Consider the following 18,590-nt stretch of genomic DNA (forward strand, 5'->3'; position numbering starts at 1 on the left):
AAATAATCCTATGAACCAGTCTGCTGGTCGGCTCCGGTTCATATCTTTTTATTGGTCGGTTCCGGTCGGTTTTTAGTAGGCCCAGAAGTCGAATACTCGAGTAAACGGCGATAAGTTTGCCGGTAGACTAACACCGCCGCCATACCATAAATGGTAAGGATATGATGTAGTAGGTAGCGTCTTCATCTTTTTCTTGTTCTTCGTGTTCTTACTCGAATGTTCTGCTTCCTTCTCAACTTCCAAACCGGAAAGTAAAGTTAAAGGAAGTTTGACAAAGTAAAATGAAAGAAGTGGTAAGTATTATTCAATTTACTGTCTTTAGTATTGACCTTTTGGGTTTTAGGCCCTTTCTGTTTCTCTTTTTTGAATTTTTAGGCCTAAGGCTAAAAGTGAAATTTAGAGATTTTTGATTCTAACACGTTTACATGTGCCCTGTCTAATCTTAGACTTAAGTTATAATAGTGTTGAGTGATCATTCAATAGATTGCTCCAACTGTCCAAAAGAAACTATAATACTAGTAAGTAGCCAAAATATTCTCTTATACTTCATCAATGGCAGGCCTCTACTAAGAGGCCTCAATTTTGCCGAGTAGACCTGTTTTCTGTCCTTAGATAAGTACAATATCCATGGTACTATATATAAAAATTAAAAAAAATTTACGGTAATATATTTCAGTTCACCCCCAAATTTCATATACTAGCCCCTGTGTGACTGACAGATTCCATGTAAGCTTATTATGATATTTACAAGTGAAAGATCATCAATGGTGTAGACCCTTCCCTTGAGGGAAAAGAAAGGGGCGAACGCACATTTCCAAGGTTAATCGTGATCATGTTATTTTTCTTTGAAAGGTAATGGATGCGGACGCGCTTAAAGAGAAGGGAAACGGTCTGTTTAAAGCCGGAAGTTTCAAAGAAGCGATCGCGTGCTACACCGACGCTTTGAAGGCCGATCAGAAAGATACCGGTCGCGTGAATTTGTACAAGAATCTATCGGCTTGCCATTTGAAGTTAGAGAACTACGTCGACGCTAGCAATGCAGCAACATCAGGTTTGTGCACATACTGATAATACTACGATGAGGCAAATGCTAGGGTACCGGCAACGCTTCTGTGGTGAGTGAGGATTCTAGGATGATCCTCCAGGTGGCGCTATAGTGGCACTGGGTTAACGCTCTTCGATTTCTTCTGCATTGCAATTACAATGGGTACCTGGCCTGATAGATGACTCCTGAGCGTTTGTTTGCAGCTCTGTGTTACTTCTCCCCAGGGAGAGATGACTGATACATGTTAGAGTATAAAATTGGCCGGGGTAATAATACTGAAAAATGTAAAGCGCTCTGAGCAGCCTGGCTGGATTTAGCGCTATATAAGACACATATTATTATTATATTTTGATTGGCTTTTCTCAGTGGGAGATCTATTTTTCAGTGAAGTCTATACCATACACTGTGTGAAAGTGAATCTTATATCCTATCCAATGACTCGTTATTGATAATTTGCGGTTTTGTCAGCCTCTAAATCAAATTTTATTGAAAGGGAACTAATAAGCACGATCCTATGTTAGCTGGTGTGTGCCGGTACCCTATTGTCGATAGTCAATTATTAGCTTAGATTGGTAAAAGAAACTCTTTAATTGATTCAACTGATAATCGATAAACTGAAATAATGACAGCATTAAAATGACTTGATGAGTTAAAATTTAAAATCAGCGAAACTGTTCGCCATTTGCTTGAATTTAAAAGCGGCTACATTCTTGTGTGACAGCGTAGCTGCTGAAGAAGCAAGGCTTTCGAGCCCTGAAAAAGAACATAAAAATTGAAGCTTAATTTTGGCATAGTAATCATCTGGGCCCAGTTCCACAGTTGTGAGTTGGAGTTAACTCCGAGTTAAAGTTTGTTCATTTTCAATGAGTGAACTCACGAGTCAAATCTTAACTGTGGAACTGGACCCTGTTTCTAAATAATAAGCAACATTGATTGAATCTTGATATCCACTCTCTGGTGGGCAGAAGATATCCTATAAGGAGTGGATGTCGAAATGTAAGGGGAGGCAACCCCTCTAGAATACGGTCTGTGGTGCCTTCTGGGTCCATTTCCACAGTTCTGAGTTAATATTCAACTCTGAGTTGACTCACTGAAAATGAACTAACTTTAACTCAGAGTTAACTCTATCTCACATCTGTGGAACTGGGTCCTGTATATTTCTACTGTTCAGCCTGCAATATTATAGGAACTGTGTTCGTTTCATTTACAGCGCTGGAAATCTCTCCTCACGACCCGAAGGCGTTGTTCCGTCGATGTCAGGCGTACGAGAAACTCGACAAATTCAACGAAGCGTACAAAGACGCGATGCATCTGTTGAACGTGGAGCCTAAAAACGCGGCCGTTCAGCCGATATTGCGTCGGCTAGCTCCGATTCTACAGGAAAAAGTATGTTCAATCCGCTTGAAATCGTATCCATGGTCTGTAGCTTGTCCTACCTAGTGCTGCTAGCTTAATCGGAATGAGTTTGAATTGTGCTTACCTTCACGAAAATTTCAATAAGTGACGGTGAAAAGTACTACTTTTTGACATAAAAGTCATCTGAAATTTTATCACAGCATTCGAAATTGTGATACCAAGTATTAATCAAAATAATCAAAAGCCACGCAAGCATCACTTCAAGGCAATTAACATGTCATAATCCATAAATGACATCAACCTATATGATTTGTCCTCAGGACAGGTTATTGTTATGGCTTGACAAATACCGGTAATGATGAGCTCTGCAGTTACCATTTCTATCATGTGCGCAATTCACAAAACGAAATGCTACTTTTTTGGGTGTGCTTTATTTCTAGTTATGATCTAAATGCAATTCATTTTCAGATTAAAAAGCATACCAGTACGGACAGCAAGGTCACGCAAATGTTCGACGTTCTACTCAATGCCGATGTAGAATTAGCAAAGAGAATCACGGTAAGTTTGCTCACCGGAGTACTCTAATGTTTGGTGTTTGTAGTTGATTTTCAATCAAAAATGGCTCAGGTTGAGTTCTGAACACATGTGAAGTGTGTACGATCAGTTTATGAGAGTGCGCTCATAAAATGTCTAATGGCTGGTGTTTGTAGTTCATTTTCAATTAAAAATGGTGAAGTTCTGAACGCATGTGAAGTCTTGGCAAAATCTAAAATTGAGCCTGTGAAAAATGAACCTTTACCTTCTGTTTTTCTTCAGGCTGCGAATAATTTGATCGTCCTCGCGCGAGAAGAATCAGGCGCGCAGCAAATTTACAGAGAAGGCGGCGTTCTCAAATTGTGTCCTCTACTGTTAGAAAAGGAAGCTGAGTTACTGGTATCGGCGATTCGTACGCTGGCGTGTTTGGCTAAAGATCTGGACAGAGTAAGTTTGAAAATGATTTGAATTTTCTCAGAGTCGGTGCAACTTCGTGATTCCTTAACAACAGGATTTCTTCTTTACCCAATTAGGCGAATTTGAAACCAAATTTAGGCAGGCCTAGTGTTACGGATAAAAATTTACTTTGAAACCACTGAATTAATGGTTAACTTAACTTAAAAAGTACTGATATATAAGTCTACAGTTATTGAGATATGATAGTGATGCAGACGCTTCCTTGAAATTTGAAATTTTCTCCGTATATCCAGGAATGTCCGATCTGTAGGGACTGTGTTTACGCACAGAATCATGAGTACGTGTTTCAATAATATGTTAGTATTTATATTGGGCCAATCATTATGTATACATGCACACATCCGTGGGAAGAGGATCAAATATTGGCCCTGCGTAAATAGTCCTCGAAATCGTGTTCATGATAATGATAATCTTTATTTATCTAAGCATAATAAATTACATACAATTAATTTAAACATAATAATGAAAATCTATGCACAGAGAGGATATCGACAAGCCTAGTGGCTGAAATCATAGAAGAGGCCGATGCCCTAAAACAGTTAATGATAATGACAATGATAATAATTACATCATAAACTTGTTATAAGGAACTCAGATAATGATAATCTTAGGCAGGTTTTCAGTGAATGTATTCCGCTTTGCGAATATCCATTCTTGATTATAGATACTATTCCCGAATACATAAATCGTTCGTTTTGCTCGAAACGAAGGATGATGCTAAAGATCTTGAATAAAAGTTTCTTTAAAATGATTCTTCAGGCGTTGAATATCATCAAAGTGGTCACGTTCCCGAAACTATTCTCGATAATGGCCGGCAACAACGAGGACATCACCACGGCGACGGCTCATCTGATGCAGAATATCATGTACGCGGTAAGCGGCTTCGAGAAATATAACACCGACCGCGAGAAATATAACGAAGAGAAACGCAAAGATTCGAACAGACGAGCTCCGTTTCCTGCCCTTAAAATAGGTACAGTAAAACATCCCTTAATGAACACGCGAACACCTGTCCATGATGAACACTTCCCTTAATGAACACTCCACAACAAACACCCCCCTTAATGAACGCACGAACACCTGTCCACAATGAACACCTCCCTAAATTAACACTCCACAACAAACACCCCTCCTTAATGAACACACGAACACCTGTCCACGATGAACATCTCCCTAAATTAACACTCCACAACAAACACCCCCCTTAATGAACATCTCCCCACGGTGAACACTTCCCGGAATGAGTACTTCCCTAAAATGAACAATTGCCAGAATGAACACCTCCCATAGCGCAGCCTGGTTGGAGAGGGAAATTACTGTACATGATTCTAAGACGTAATTATAGATTCTAGAATAAAACATATTTCCTTAATCAGCGAAATGTTTTTTTGTTTTCAGCCGATGATAACCAGGCGATCATCGACGATATATTTCTGGCGTTGCTGAAAATGTTGCCGAGCAACAAAGTATCGGCGTACGGCCGCGATGCCGCACTGGAGCTGATCATCAAGAATGTCAGTCGAAACACTGACCTCGGCTGGACTCGAAAACTCCTCGAAAATAAAGGTATGGAGCTGAATGAATTATCACTTCATCATAATTTAATTAAGTCGTTGGTACACCAATTGTTGTCGGACCAATCCATCTATTGTCAGTAGCATTTGTAACAACCATGTTTTATGTGAAACTATAGATAGTCGTCACTCGGTCACAGTTTGTATCCATGTGAATATATTCTTCAAACGGAATTGGTAGATCAAAGAAGTTACTAAATATCATTAGTTCAATTGTCTTCAAAATGAATCTTAGCAAAGACGTGTACAAATTAATCAATGGTTTTCACACGTGTAGGCTCAGAAGAACATTTGAGTTCACAGGAACATTATGAAAGTGTTCCAATTGGCTTGGTTTTGGCGCTCTGCTAGTGAGAATGTCCAATTGTCACGTACCAATTTCAGCTATTTTTCTCGCGTTGTAGGAATCGAGAAGCTGATGGAGGTCGCCGGTACGATACCCGAGTTGAAAGCTCTAACGGTCACGCCCGATACGAGGCGACATACGGCGGTCGCGCTGCATAAAATCTACGAGGACACGATGTCGGACAGAGAGCGCGATATGTTTCGCGACGCCTGTAACGAATTCTTATCGTGAGTACCGTATATAGTTTACTTGGGGGCGACTTTTTACCATGTCGATTGTGAGAAGGGGATGGTTCCATTGATTCATAACATGTTTTGACAAACTATACGTCTCAACTCAATTGAATAGATGATTACTGGTAAATTTGCTTATAAACGACTGAATTACTGGTTTACGGAGATAAACAGTGTAGGAGTCTACAGTAATTGGAATTTGAAAGTGATGCAGACGCTTCCTCATGATTTTGAATTTGAAATTTCCTCCTTTAAAACTCCGTTAATTGTATTTTCAGAGATCGATTGGGCGACGAGATAATGGATTCGAAATACGAAGCGATCGTCGCCGTGACGACGTTGTTGGAAGGACCGTATGAAATCGGTCAGTCGGTGCTCGCGAAGGAAGGCATCGTGGAGATCATGTTAGCGATGGCGAATTCGAACGAAATCTTACACCAGGTATGATACACACCACGCGGGGGAAAATGCAATATATTACTTACCTTTGCCATAATTTGAAATTCGCCTTAAAATCCTTTACATCGAGGAATGACCGATTTGTATAGGGACCCTGTATTGTCAGAGGCATCTCTCACGATCGAGCTATGTTTTAAGTAAAGTATGTTTGATAGTTGTCACTCGGTCACAATTCGTAAAGATTTGAATTTTCTGCATAGACGATTAAAGCGCATTTTTCAGTTGCGTTAAGAAAGTGATGCCGCATCATTGATAGTTCGATTGCCTTCAAAATTAATCATAGCCTGAAACCATGTTTCTAATCAAACGAAAAGTGTTGAGAAAGACATCGCTCATGTCATAGTTTGTATGAACTGTGGAACTGGGTCCATAGAATGATCCATAGAGTGCATCAACAGTGTTGTAATAAATGGTCGTATTATTCTCTTGTGTTTTGTAGCGAATTGCCGTTGAAGCGTTAATTCAAGCCTCTTCTAAGAAGGACAAATGCAGCGGTATTGTCGCACAGGCGGTTCCAATTCTGAAAGCTCTTTACAACTCCAAAAATGAATCGATCAAAGTTCGAGCTCTTGTGGTAAGTACGAAGTTCTGGTAAACAATAAGGCAGGTGCTCGCGGCCAGATTCACTTGGGGGAGCTCAAGGAGCATGTGCTCCTGTCGCAATTTTTCTGTGGCCTTTCAAAAGAGCGATAGCCCGCTGGCCGTGAATACTTGCCCATTTTAACAGTACGCACTTCTCATTTCTCTGCTCCTTTAAAGGTCTGCCCTGGTACTGTAAACTGTGTATTCAAGCCGGTCGTTTCGGGCTTTGAAGATTTTTTTTTTACTTCTATTCTTCATTTTCTATGCAGGGTATGTGCAAGTTGGGATCGCTCGGAGGAACTGATGCCAGTTCGAAGTCTCTCGCCGAAGGATCGACATTGACATTAGCCAAAGCTTGTATCAAGTAAGTAGTTCAAAATGTCATTAGGATTGAAATCTGAAATACTTCTGAAATGTTGACCTAAGTCCTCAGTTACTGGCGAGTTACAAGGTCTACAAAACCAGCGATGAGTGGAGTCTACTGTATTATCATCTTGGCTGTGATTATTGATTGTAAAGTCGTCCAGTGCTGCACTGTTTTTGTGACCGGTACTGATTCTCTTCTTGTCGATTCAGGTTTTTGAAAAATCCGGCGAAGGATGTCGATTTGCGTCGTTGGGCAACTGAAGGTCTCGCGTATTTGACGTTGGACGCCGACATCAAGGAGGAAGTAGTTAATGACACCACAGCGGTAGAATCCATAATAGACTTGTCTAAGGTGAGACGTTTTCTTCAATTAGAATTTTAGCAAGCAAACTGCCTTGAAACACCATGTTTAACATTGTGATGCCAACTACAAGATATCATAGTACTTCATCTGCCATCATTGCTGGAACAAGTTATCTCATAGTACTTCATCTTTTGAAATTGAAATTTATTTTCATTACGATGTTACATTATTGAACGATATAATAAGTATGATTAGACGAAGGTTAATGTAACAGGATAATGGGGCTACACGGAGAGACTGAAACAGTCTATCTAAGCCGTATCACCCAGAAGCATCCACACCACATTCATCACACTCACACATCATGCACACAAGTAATTAACAGGCGAAAAGAAAAAAAAAAGTTTCACATATTACACATTAACATAGGTTTGTATAGAATGAAAATTTACAAAGTGTTGAATAATGATTTAATGTAGGTACGCCTAAAGGCAGGTTCGCTTTGAATAGTTTGAATTGATTCAGATAGAGTATTCCATAATAGGGGACCGGATATTTTGACAGAAATTGTCGGAACTTCATTTGCCATCATTACTGGAACAATTTATCTCATAGTACTTCATCTGCCATCATTGCTGGAACAATTTATCTCATAGTATATCATTTGCCATTATTGTCGGAACAAGTTACCATATCTCAAAGTACTTCATCCGCCATCATTGCTGGAACGACTTATCTCATAGTGCCTGTTCTGCCATCATTGCCACTATATGTTGTAGCTGATCCTTCTTATTCACTGTGTTTGATATTTGCACTCCTGGCGCACGGGAATGACACAGTTCCTGATGTGCTGGTAATTTGAACAAAATCTGCTTCATTTTCAATGCAGCTCTATTGCCAACTACGAGATAAACTTGTAATAACAAAGGCTGTGAAGAAACGAACGTGTTTAGAATGTTATGTCTCACGTTTCCCATAAGTAACTTTTCTCTATCAAATATTCCAGATTCACAACAACAAACAGGTTCAGTATCCAGCCACGCAGATTTTCGTCAATCTGACCAACAGCTACGACAAGAAGGACATTATGCCGGAAATGTTGGAGTTGGCAAAGTTTGCTAAGCATCACGTACCCGAAGAACATGAAAAGGTACGATTATTATTTTTCGAGAAACTATAATTTAGATAAGATGACAGTTGAATGATACAGAGCATAGTTGCACAGTCGTGACTCCTTAAACCTTGAAATCTTAAGACTGGTCTTTCTGGATTCGCCTCGTCATTTAATTGATTTTCAGTCCCTTAATTCAAAACTATGTTCTATATGTACATTAATTGTTTCCTAATTTGTTGAAAAGGACAAAGAAGAATTCATCAAAGAACGGATTAAGAAATTGGTGTCGGCCGGAGTTAGTAGCAGTTTGGTGGCGCTTGCGTCTGGCACCGAAAGTGATAACACTAAAGAACTTATTGCGAGAGTGTTCCTAGCGATAGTAACCGAGCAGGAACACCGTGGGGTGTGCGTTCAGCAAGGAGCCGCTAAAGTGCTTCTATCTCTAGCGCTGAAAGGAACGGACATGGGACGCGTTCTCGCGTCGCAAGCTCTCGCAAAAATAGCAATCACACTGGACCCGAAAATAGCTTTCCCCGGACAAAGGGTAAGGAAGAGTTAAACAATATGTTTTGAATACTGTCACAATGCCACATTTTGTTGATGTCCAACTGCACACTAGGGAACCTGGTGTATCCTCACTTGCTTCAAGTGCTATATCCTATCGACACAGTAGTTGATGTTCACTGCACAGTCAATGGATCCTAACATGCCTTAAAAATGGTATTCTCTGTTACCACAAGATCTGGCACCTACCTTACTGAATCCTCGCTTGGCACTGCAGCCGTGCCAGTACTCCTTATATGAAGTGATGATATTCCTATTACAAATGCGGGTACATGTAAATGCAAATATTTTTGCTTGTCTTGTAGAGTTTGGAGGTCGTTCGACCGATGATTTATTTGTTACATCCGGATTTGACGGGTTTACAGAACTTCGAAGCGTTGATGGCGCTGACGAATCTCTCTTCAATGAATGACAGCGTTAGGTATGGCAGCGTCTTCGCATTGATTCGCCGATCGTTCTATGTTGGAATTATCTACCATCTGAAATCTGGTTTATATTTTTTTTCTTCAGAAATCGAATCGTCCAAGAGAAAGGTCTGTCGAAGATCGAGAATTATATGTTTGAGGATCATGAAATGTTACGCAAGGCGTCTACTCAATGTATCTGTAACATGGTGCTTAACAAAGATGTACGTACAGCGACAGTATTAATACAACTTTCATCATCCCAGTCAACACCTGATTCCCAGAAAATTATGGTTAACCTGATGATGAAGCTGGTTCTTTGATAGATCTTGTACTGGTATTAACCTGCAGAACCAGTCCCAACAGACATGTACAATCGTTTTACCATTGTTGTTTGGAGTGCTGATCAAATCTCTAATGTCTAGTGTTTTTAGTTCATTTTCAATTAAAAAATGTCCCGGCCGAAGTCCCGAACACACGTGATGCCTGAACTACCGATAATTTAAACTATTAAATTTCTCTGAAAAGGGTATTTAGAAAAATGATGTCCATGTCGTATCTTCTGTTGGCAGGTTCAGAAATTGTTTTGCGGAGAAAATGACCGCGTAAAAATGTTACTACTGATGTGTGGTTCCGACGACGAGGATGATGAAGATCTGATAATCGCCGCTAGTGGAGCTCTCGCTATTCTGTCCGCTGCTGAAGAGGAAATTGTCCATAGAATAATGAAGGTACATGATGATATACATGTGCATTTATATTTTATTAGGTGTTCATGAATTATTGCGTCAAACTGTTTATTTAATCAGGTTGGTTTAATCGGGATTTAATCAGTCAAATTATTTAGTTCGGTCTACAGCAAACTCACTTTACCCCTGGGTCAATTGCCTCGGATTTTGCTCCGAAACAATGCTGTTGTATTTGATATCGGTGCTGGGTAGCTATCCTACTTGCTGCGTACTACAGTCAATCGTGAGGTTAAACCAATATGGTTATAATGACCCATTACTCCAAGGCAAGCCCGGTCTTCAGTACAGTCATGTGGATTCTCATAAACAGGATTACCGTAATCTTGTTGGTCCCAAATGATCTGAATTTTCAGATCATTTGGTTCTTCCGTATAAGACTTAGAAAATAAGTAACGAATTAATCCTTTCAGTGCATCGACACCGCAGTGCAGTGTATAAATCAGTGATAAATTTTGCTAGTACACTGCACTGCTGTGTATTGATAGTTAACATAGTGAAATACTAGTAACTAACGATACACCACTCTGCAGTGTAGACTCACTACAGTGGTATTCCCGTTATTCAACACACTAGGGTGGAATTATTGAACATTTTCAAATTATCTCCAGCACTATAGGGTATTAATTAGTCAGCACTGAAAGGGTTAAGAAATAAACTGTCTGTCCTTGAATGTATTTCAGGTGAAAAGCTGGTTGGAGGTGCTGGCGTTGTTGTGCGCGAATGAACGAATCGGTATTCAATACCGCGGCGTTTACATCGTGCGCAATATCATGCTCACGTCGAAGGAATGCGCGCAGAAACTCGTCGAAAGCAGCATGTTGGAAGTGTTAATGGCCGTGTCAAAACTGGACCGTCCCGATCAAAAACAGGCCAGGGACACGGCGACCGAGGCGTTGAAGTGCGCGCAGGATATGGGTTTGATAGCTCCGGCGGAATCCGTGGAGAAAGAGAAATGATGAAACAACGACAGAGAATAGATAGAGAAAGAATGATATTAATAATACAGTATACTGCAATCAAGCCGCACTTTTTGGGACCATAAAAACGTGTCCGACTTGTTGTATGTTATGTATTTCAGTGTCACAAAAATATTTCAACAGACTAGTTGAACATTCAGATCGGACTCAAGCAGAGTCTACTGTACTTGGTCCTCTTGATTACCTGCCACCCTCAAGCTTTCACCTAAATGTTTTATCCCTGGTTACAAAAATTTAGTTGTCAATTAAAATGATGTTCAGTTATCCGCTGTCCTCGGTTATCGACCGACTAGTCAGCGGTCCTAACAGTGGCAGATTATCAAGAGTTTCGCCTGTAGCATTGTGTGAAGCATTTGAAATTTGAGTGACATTGCATGCTAGATCTGTTCACTTTACAGCCTCGAAACCAACAGCCCTCTTTATTTGTTTGTTTTTTTTTCGATTGAAAATGTCTCTGATGGAATCATGAACACAGTAGTTTGTGGTCTTCACCAACCTCTTGGTTATTTATCTGATCTAGAGCTTCTGTCTGGTTTAACCGACTTTGTATAATGCCTGGACTTGCAGTTTTTGAAAGTTTGCTGATCAAGTATTATGTCTGTGTGATTCATTTTCAAATGAGAAATGTCTATGAAGTCCTGAACATCATATGTGAAGTCTAGATGGATGAATAATCATAGAATAGTCAACCTTCAATATATCGCCCCCTGATAAACCACCATCTCCGCCAAACGCCAGGTGTTTTTCAAGGAACAAAAATCGGTATCTTTAATCTTGGAAGTAATCTAAATTGTAAGAAGTAATCAAAATTGTAAATCACCTGTGGGCGGTAAGTCAGGGGTTGAATGTATATGCTAGATGGAGGTCCATCGGCGCTGCAGATTTATATTTCTACTGTCATTGAAGACCATGGCCAAAGATGTGATTTGCTAGTTGGCATGTGGTTCGTATAGTTGGTGCTTCTTTTATAAGAAAAGAATGGTGCTATTATTAATTAAGAAAAGAAACATTTTGTACATACACATATTAATTTATGTAATAAATATGGCCCCATTTGTTCACCTATAACTTAATTATTTATCAACTGATAGCAGTTGCGCTGCCGGTACCTTGTAGTTTAGTTCTTATTTTTGCAAAGTTTTGTATCCCCGACCCTTGTTTTCCCCTTGTCCATTGCTGATTTCTTATGACTTTTGAAATAAATACAAGTACGTATACTGCATACAGTGTATGATCATTTTATCACAAATAAATCTTGAGTTGTACATTCTTCACAGTCGAGCCCGTATTTTTGAAATCACATGAATATATTGTGCCCTTTAATAGTGGTGTGGTAGTTGGACTATTCACGGCCTCGGATCGGACGCTTCATCGGTAATTAAAAACCCCTGAATACTGGAAGATGTGTACACTGACTATGGTTAGTTGTAATCGTTGGTGGTAAGTTATAATCGGATGGGCTTGTCGATACCAAACACAAGGTTACTGTGTGTGAATATACCCGATGAAAATATAGCACCACGGACAGGTTGTACTAAACATAAGCAGATAAGTGGAATATCCACAGGGGCTCCGGTCGTATCGGAGTTGTAGGTAGTGTAAAAACAATTGGATTACGAAAACAGATCATCGTTTTTAAAATCAAAGGTTAGCATTGAACTCGCGGACATCCACGAAGTGAATCGAAGCTAGCTGCATCTCTAGGCGGGCACCTGTCTACGACACCAGATCGTTCGCCCCTGGAATGCAGTCAAGCGAAACCGATGCAGAACATTTCAAAATTTGAACCTTGCGCCCACCTGGTGGGCCACTCTAAAATATTGAATCAATTGTTGAAACAGCGAATTGAGAATTCTTCCTGTATATTCATGTATATGGAACATCTTTCTTAATAACAATGAATTGAGACTAAAGCTTATATCATCTAGCCGTAAAAAGCAATAGCCAACGTGCTAGTTCAAATTTACGCTAGGTTGTTTCAGGAAATCATGAGATTCCAGCTTTTCTGGTGCATGGTTCAGTTACCAATTCAAATGGAATTTTATTGTGCAAATGATAATCGAGCAATTCAATTCAATTGTAATTTTGTTATCACCAAAACGAATGGAATTTCCGATACCTCTTCTTTAAAACTGGATTCGGTCCCCAATAGCAACGGCACTGGTATGTGCGTGACACTAAAACGGTCGTCGCACCAAGGAGGGGACGTCCCAAATAATGAAATAACCAATTTCTAAATTCTGACGCATGATTTTTTTTCATGCCCTTATATAGTGATAGATTATAGTCATGTGGGTCACCAGTCGGTCGCTGCATTGTGTTAGCTGCATATAATATTCCGGTACAATTCAGCCGACGATCACGATTGATTATACTATACTTTGGTCGCACACACACATACGCACACACAGGCTTTCAACACTACGATAGGAAGCCACCATATACGGAGACAAGAGGCCAAGGTTCACTTTACCGACACACAGCCATTTGAGCAGACGTATACGCCCACCGCTCGTTCTTCGGTTAGGATATTTAGCAGTTTCCCGTGGACAACTATCACTTTTCAAAATGGTACGTAAAACTATATTGTAAAAACGATGTATTTGATGTGTAAATTTGAGTGTGTGTCTAGGATTTTAGCTGCTTTGACAGTGAAGAAATTAGAATAATGCGGTAGGCATTACAGTGTAGCAAACTGTATACGGGACATATAAGGTAGGCCTAATGAAGAATGTCGGTATATTCCAATATATATTTGCAGAAATGTAGAACATTTGGTATTTGTATTAGTACAACATATTTGCATATAAACATGTATATATTTATTGAATTCTGGGGTATGCTGTTCTAGTAAAATGTGGCAAATAGATTTGCCGACGGCAGATACTGTAAGTTTGTACTTGATGTCCATTAAAATTAACTACGTATACCTTCGAACCGTAATATTTTTACTTTTACTTTGTAATCATCGACAATAGGCCTGCATTTAATGAAAAAACTACAACAGCACATTCTTTTCACTGGAATTTTATGTCCTATGTACCCGGAAATAAGGTTCCATGGCTAAAAGCTTCGTATAGTTGAGTATTGTGTCCTTATATGGAATTAACTTTTCACTGGAATGCTATTATTTTATGAACGGGTTTGTGTGTATATGCAGGCCTGTGCCGAGCTTTTTCGAGAGGCAGCTATAAGGGCATTTTTCACCATGGGTATCTGAATAAATCATTACTTTTCATCCAAATTTCGAAAGATCATGACCCAACTTTTTGCCCCTGATTTCTTGAAGGGCACTTGGAAAATGTTAGGGGGTTTCGTTCGCTACCCCCACCCCTACTCGGCACGGGCCTGAGTTAATGGAGTCAAAGGACTGGGCTATTATACATCTATTTTTATATGTCACCTTATCAGTGTAAATGATGAAAATTATATATATATATATATATATATATATTGTAATAAATTTGATGGTTAAATTAAGCAATGTTTCATTTGATAAGCCAGTAATTGCAAGTATGAATCTACACCTGGATCCCCCTTCAGACATACACCATTGTAGTCTCGACGATCACATTTTGAAAATGTACCGATTAAAATGACTCATGTCTGGTGTTTGAAGTTGATTTTCAATTAAAAATGTCTGGTGATGTGGAAACCTGATGATGATTTAGCCTATATTTGAATTTCTGAAAGGGTGGTCCAAAGACTGGTAATACCTAGAATTATGTTCTATGTTTTCTCTTATCATTCAGAGTCGCCTTATTTTCAGGCCACACAACACCTGCATAACTTGGCAAAAAGTGACACGTTTCTCCTGATCAACCGGGTCATTTAGTATAACCTCAATGAAATTTTTAATTAGTTCATTTCTATAGCTGCCTGTTGTGGTTAACTTGATCATGATTTTAAAAAGAATGTAATGTAGGGCTTACAGGGTTGATAGGCGGCCGGCCGGGTCAACAGAAACGATAAACAAGGTATCAACTTTTTCGCCTTAAACATGAACAATAAAAAGAACGACATGGCATTTAATCATGGCTTACAAAACCAGGAAGTATAATGGAACCGATGGCACATCATTTGCCAGTGGTTTCGAATCTTGCCAGTCATATATGAATATGGGAACTTAGGCCAAAAAAAATTGATACCTTGTTTCTCCGCTCTGCTGAGCTTAAATGTTGACCCGGCCGGCCGCCTATCTACCCTATACATTACTTTTTTTTAAATCGTGATCAATTTCACCATAACAGACCCGGCCGCTATAGAAATGAACTGTTTATAAATTTTATCATATTTTACAAAAATGACCCGGCCGCTGCGGAGAAACAAGGTATCATTTTTGTTTAGCCTAATAATAATGAGTCTTATGGTAATTCTAAATTAAATCACCGGGCTGTATGTAATTTAAACGGAAATATTTTGGTTTTATTTCTTTGAAGAGTTTATCTGGAGTTGCAGTAAACCCGGAGTGTGTAACCACCTACGAAGAGACAAAATCACAGACTGGAGAACTGGCTTTCGCTATTTACAAGATAGTCGATGGTGAATTCGTCGTGCATCACTCATTTCCAAGATCAGAATTGCGTAAGCTTATTTTTATTCGAAAGTCCGTAAGGAATAAAGAATAGGAACCGGAAATGTTAGCTCATGCGAGGAAACATAAGGCTTAACAAAAATGATACCTTGTTTCTCCGCAGCGGCCGGGTCATTTTTGTAAAATATGATAAAAATTTATAAACAGTTCATTTCTATAGCGGCCGGGTCTGTTATGGTGAAATTGATCACGATTTTAAAAAAAGTAATGTATAGGGTAGATAGGCGGCCGGCCGGGTTAACATTTAAACTCAGCAGAGCGGAGAAACAAGGTATCAATTTTTTTTGGCCTAATATAAGACTGTTTTTACTTTCTTAGTTTGGGGTTTTCATATAACGGTTAAAACATGGCATTTATTGTTTCGTCAATAGTTGACAGTCTAAGGGGAAGGGGAACGCGGCAAAGTCTGGCAATGCGCGCACGATTGCTAGATAGATAACTTTCATTTCCCAATTCTATAGTTACAGATGAGACTTCGTTTGACAAATTCCACAAGTACCTGACGGATAACCTTAAAACGCCCTTCTACGCATCTCTGGTCGTCAAATCCAATAGAGTAAAGGAAGGACGTATCGTTGAGAAGATGATTTTCATTACTTAGTGAGTAAAACTGATCGATTGACTTTCACTGTCTATGTCAAATGCAAGTATAACTTAACCCTCTTTAACTCACACCCCTTCGGACATTCACTATGGCGAAGTGTCGAAAGTGTGCCGATAAAATGTCTTATACATGGTATTGTAGTTCGTTTTCTATTGAAATTGTCTTGGGTGAAGTCCTGAACACCTGTGAAGTGTGGACGATTAATTTTAGAAAATGTGTTGATAAGATGTCTAATATCCGATGTTTGTAAAGTGTAGTTCATTTTCGGTTCGAAAAGTGAAGTCTTGTACGCATTAGTTGTCGAATAAACACTATAATAATCCGTGTATACTGCAGATAAATGAAGAAATCCCGCACAAGCGCGTGTCTGGACAAAGTTTGGAATAATACATTTTGTAATGACGAAGTTCGCAATGTTTATGGTGCAATATGATTAATTTCTGCGTTGATAGAATGATTGGTTAGAGTTTTTTGTGTTCGGTATTATTTACTACTATCATCGGTGTCTTTATTTGCAGCATACCCGAAAACCACTGTTCAATTAAGGAGAAGATGTTGTACTCTTCGTCGAAAGATGCTTTGAAAAAGGCGGTCAGCTCATTTAATATCGAAATTCACGCCAACGACGAAGATGCCCTTGAACCGGAAGAAGTGCAGGACCGTGTAGAGAAAGCTAAATAAGAAAATCGACTTCGTGTAACGGCGTATATTATGTGAATACTATTTGTAATCAATATTTGCCACAGGGTTGGTTGCATAAGATTCGTTCATAAAAAGTTGCCCAAACTGTTTATGCGAATGTATATCAACCTTAATTGCCTGCGTACGCTGTAAACCGGTATTCCATATTGTAATATTATTTAAATGGTTCAAGTCTATTATAACGCCAACGCGCTGGACGAAAAAATCAACACGTTGACGATTATGGCGCTCATGTATGAATTCATTGAATTTTAGCTAAATGCGCCTCCAGACATCGCCATTTTAGTGTCTTGACGATTACTTACGTTCTTTTCTCAGAGGCGAAGCTGGGCGATCGAAAATGGCGATGTCCAGGAAACGGATTGATAGTCACTAAAGGACGATGGCGTCGTAACAGACTTTGACTGGGAATATTAACAATTCATAATTAATGATGATTTATAATTATCACTGATGTAATTTTTTTCGTAAAAAACATACTTTATACAATAGATGAATTAGGAATATCAAACGAATTGATTGTAAAATTATGAGTAAGGCTTACAGTACTAATACACATAAATTAACGAGCTTAACCATGTACGAACGTCGTTAATGATAACTATTTGCTACTGTTACTGCTGATTCTGCTGTTTATAAAGCGGGTATACATACACCGGGAATATGTTTAGAATATTGAGAAATACAATATAAACGATAAAGAAAATGTGCGTTAATTCGTTAAGGCTAAACAAGAATGATACCTTGTTTCTCCGCAGCGGCCGGGTCATTTTTGTAAAATATGATGAAATTTATAAACAGTTCATTTCTATAGCGGCCGGGTCTATTATGGTAAAATTGATCACGATTTTAAAAAAAGTAATTTATAGGGTAGATAGGCGGCCGGCCGGGTCAACATTTAAGCTCAGCAGAGCGGAGAAACAAGGTATCAATTTTTTTTAGCCTAATGTTTCATTTTTAAACTCGCTTGCCGCTGTATCATTTCTTCGTTTAATACGCGTACTTCGTTTTCGATTGAAATGCCGCGATCAAGCCTGGACAATCGCAAATTATGGAAATAGTGACGATATTGAAATTATGTCTTGTATCACTCCTTGATAGTAACCTATTCTAAGTGTCCTCAATTCGAAACGACCTCATGTGAAAACAGACGTGACGGATGTGAAGACCTAATCAATCACAAGTAAGAAGTATGGTTATGACGCGGCGTCTAATTTAAATTCCATTTTTATAATTTTCAATTAGGTAAGTATATATCAGGTGATGTCCGGTGAAGTCACGTTATTAAGCCTGGACGACCAGAGATTGTAAAAACCGGTGATAAAGTATCGTATGTCCACTAGACTATCACTGATGATACGGTATCAGCAACATTGCTGACATATGTAATCCAATACAGATTTATTGGTTCAAAATATGAATAATTAGTCAAAATATCTAACAATACATTGGAAAATACAATAAAAAGCAGTAAAATAAACGATCATATAATCTTAGGAAAGAAACGCACGAAAAATGCGAATACCAGTATATTTATAAAGAAGAGCCTTGTAGTTGGGAGCTTGACTACACCTACGAGCAATTATCTGAACTTATCTCAACTTAT

General features: G+C 39.1%; 2 protein-coding genes across 3 annotated transcripts; both read left to right on the forward strand.

The window, feature by feature from the left end:
* Positions 1-132: 132 nt before the first annotated feature.
* LOC141909774 (protein unc-45 homolog B-like) lies at positions 133-12,306 on the forward strand. The gene is made up of 18 exons (XM_074800380.1): positions 133-293; positions 853-1,051; positions 2,256-2,431; positions 2,870-2,959; positions 3,218-3,382; positions 4,172-4,385; positions 4,811-4,978; positions 5,391-5,559; positions 5,844-6,006; positions 6,464-6,598; positions 6,876-6,970; positions 7,183-7,324; positions 8,283-8,426; positions 8,635-8,934; positions 9,260-9,375; positions 9,465-9,582; positions 9,931-10,089; positions 10,788-12,306. Exons 1-18 carry the CDS (start codon positions 282-284, stop codon positions 11,061-11,063), a joined length of 2,841 nt encoding a protein of 946 aa, XP_074656481.1. The 5' UTR covers positions 133-281; the 3' UTR covers positions 11,064-12,306.
* A 1,120-nt stretch (positions 12,307-13,426) lies between these two features.
* LOC141909837 (uncharacterized) lies at positions 13,427-17,690 on the forward strand. Of its 2 annotated transcripts, none has more exons than XM_074800484.1 (4): positions 13,427-13,655; positions 15,524-15,668; positions 16,146-16,278; positions 16,801-17,690. In XM_074800484.1, the coding sequence occupies exons 1-4, from the start codon at positions 13,653-13,655 to the stop codon at positions 16,961-16,963; spliced, it is 444 nt and encodes a 147-aa protein (XP_074656585.1). In that variant the 5' UTR covers positions 13,427-13,652; the 3' UTR covers positions 16,964-17,690. The 2 variants fall into 2 exon arrangements, with proteins under 2 accessions (XP_074656585.1, XP_074656583.1); XM_074800482.1 differs by having other exon boundaries at positions 13,434-13,655; positions 16,140-16,278.
* Positions 17,691-18,590: the final 900 nt, after the last annotated feature.

This window comes from Tubulanus polymorphus, chromosome 8, assembly GCF_964204645.1.
Source record: "Tubulanus polymorphus chromosome 8, tnTubPoly1.2, whole genome shotgun sequence".
NCBI classification, from domain to species: Eukaryota; Metazoa; Nemertea; class Palaeonemertea; order Tubulaniformes; family Tubulanidae; genus Tubulanus; species Tubulanus polymorphus.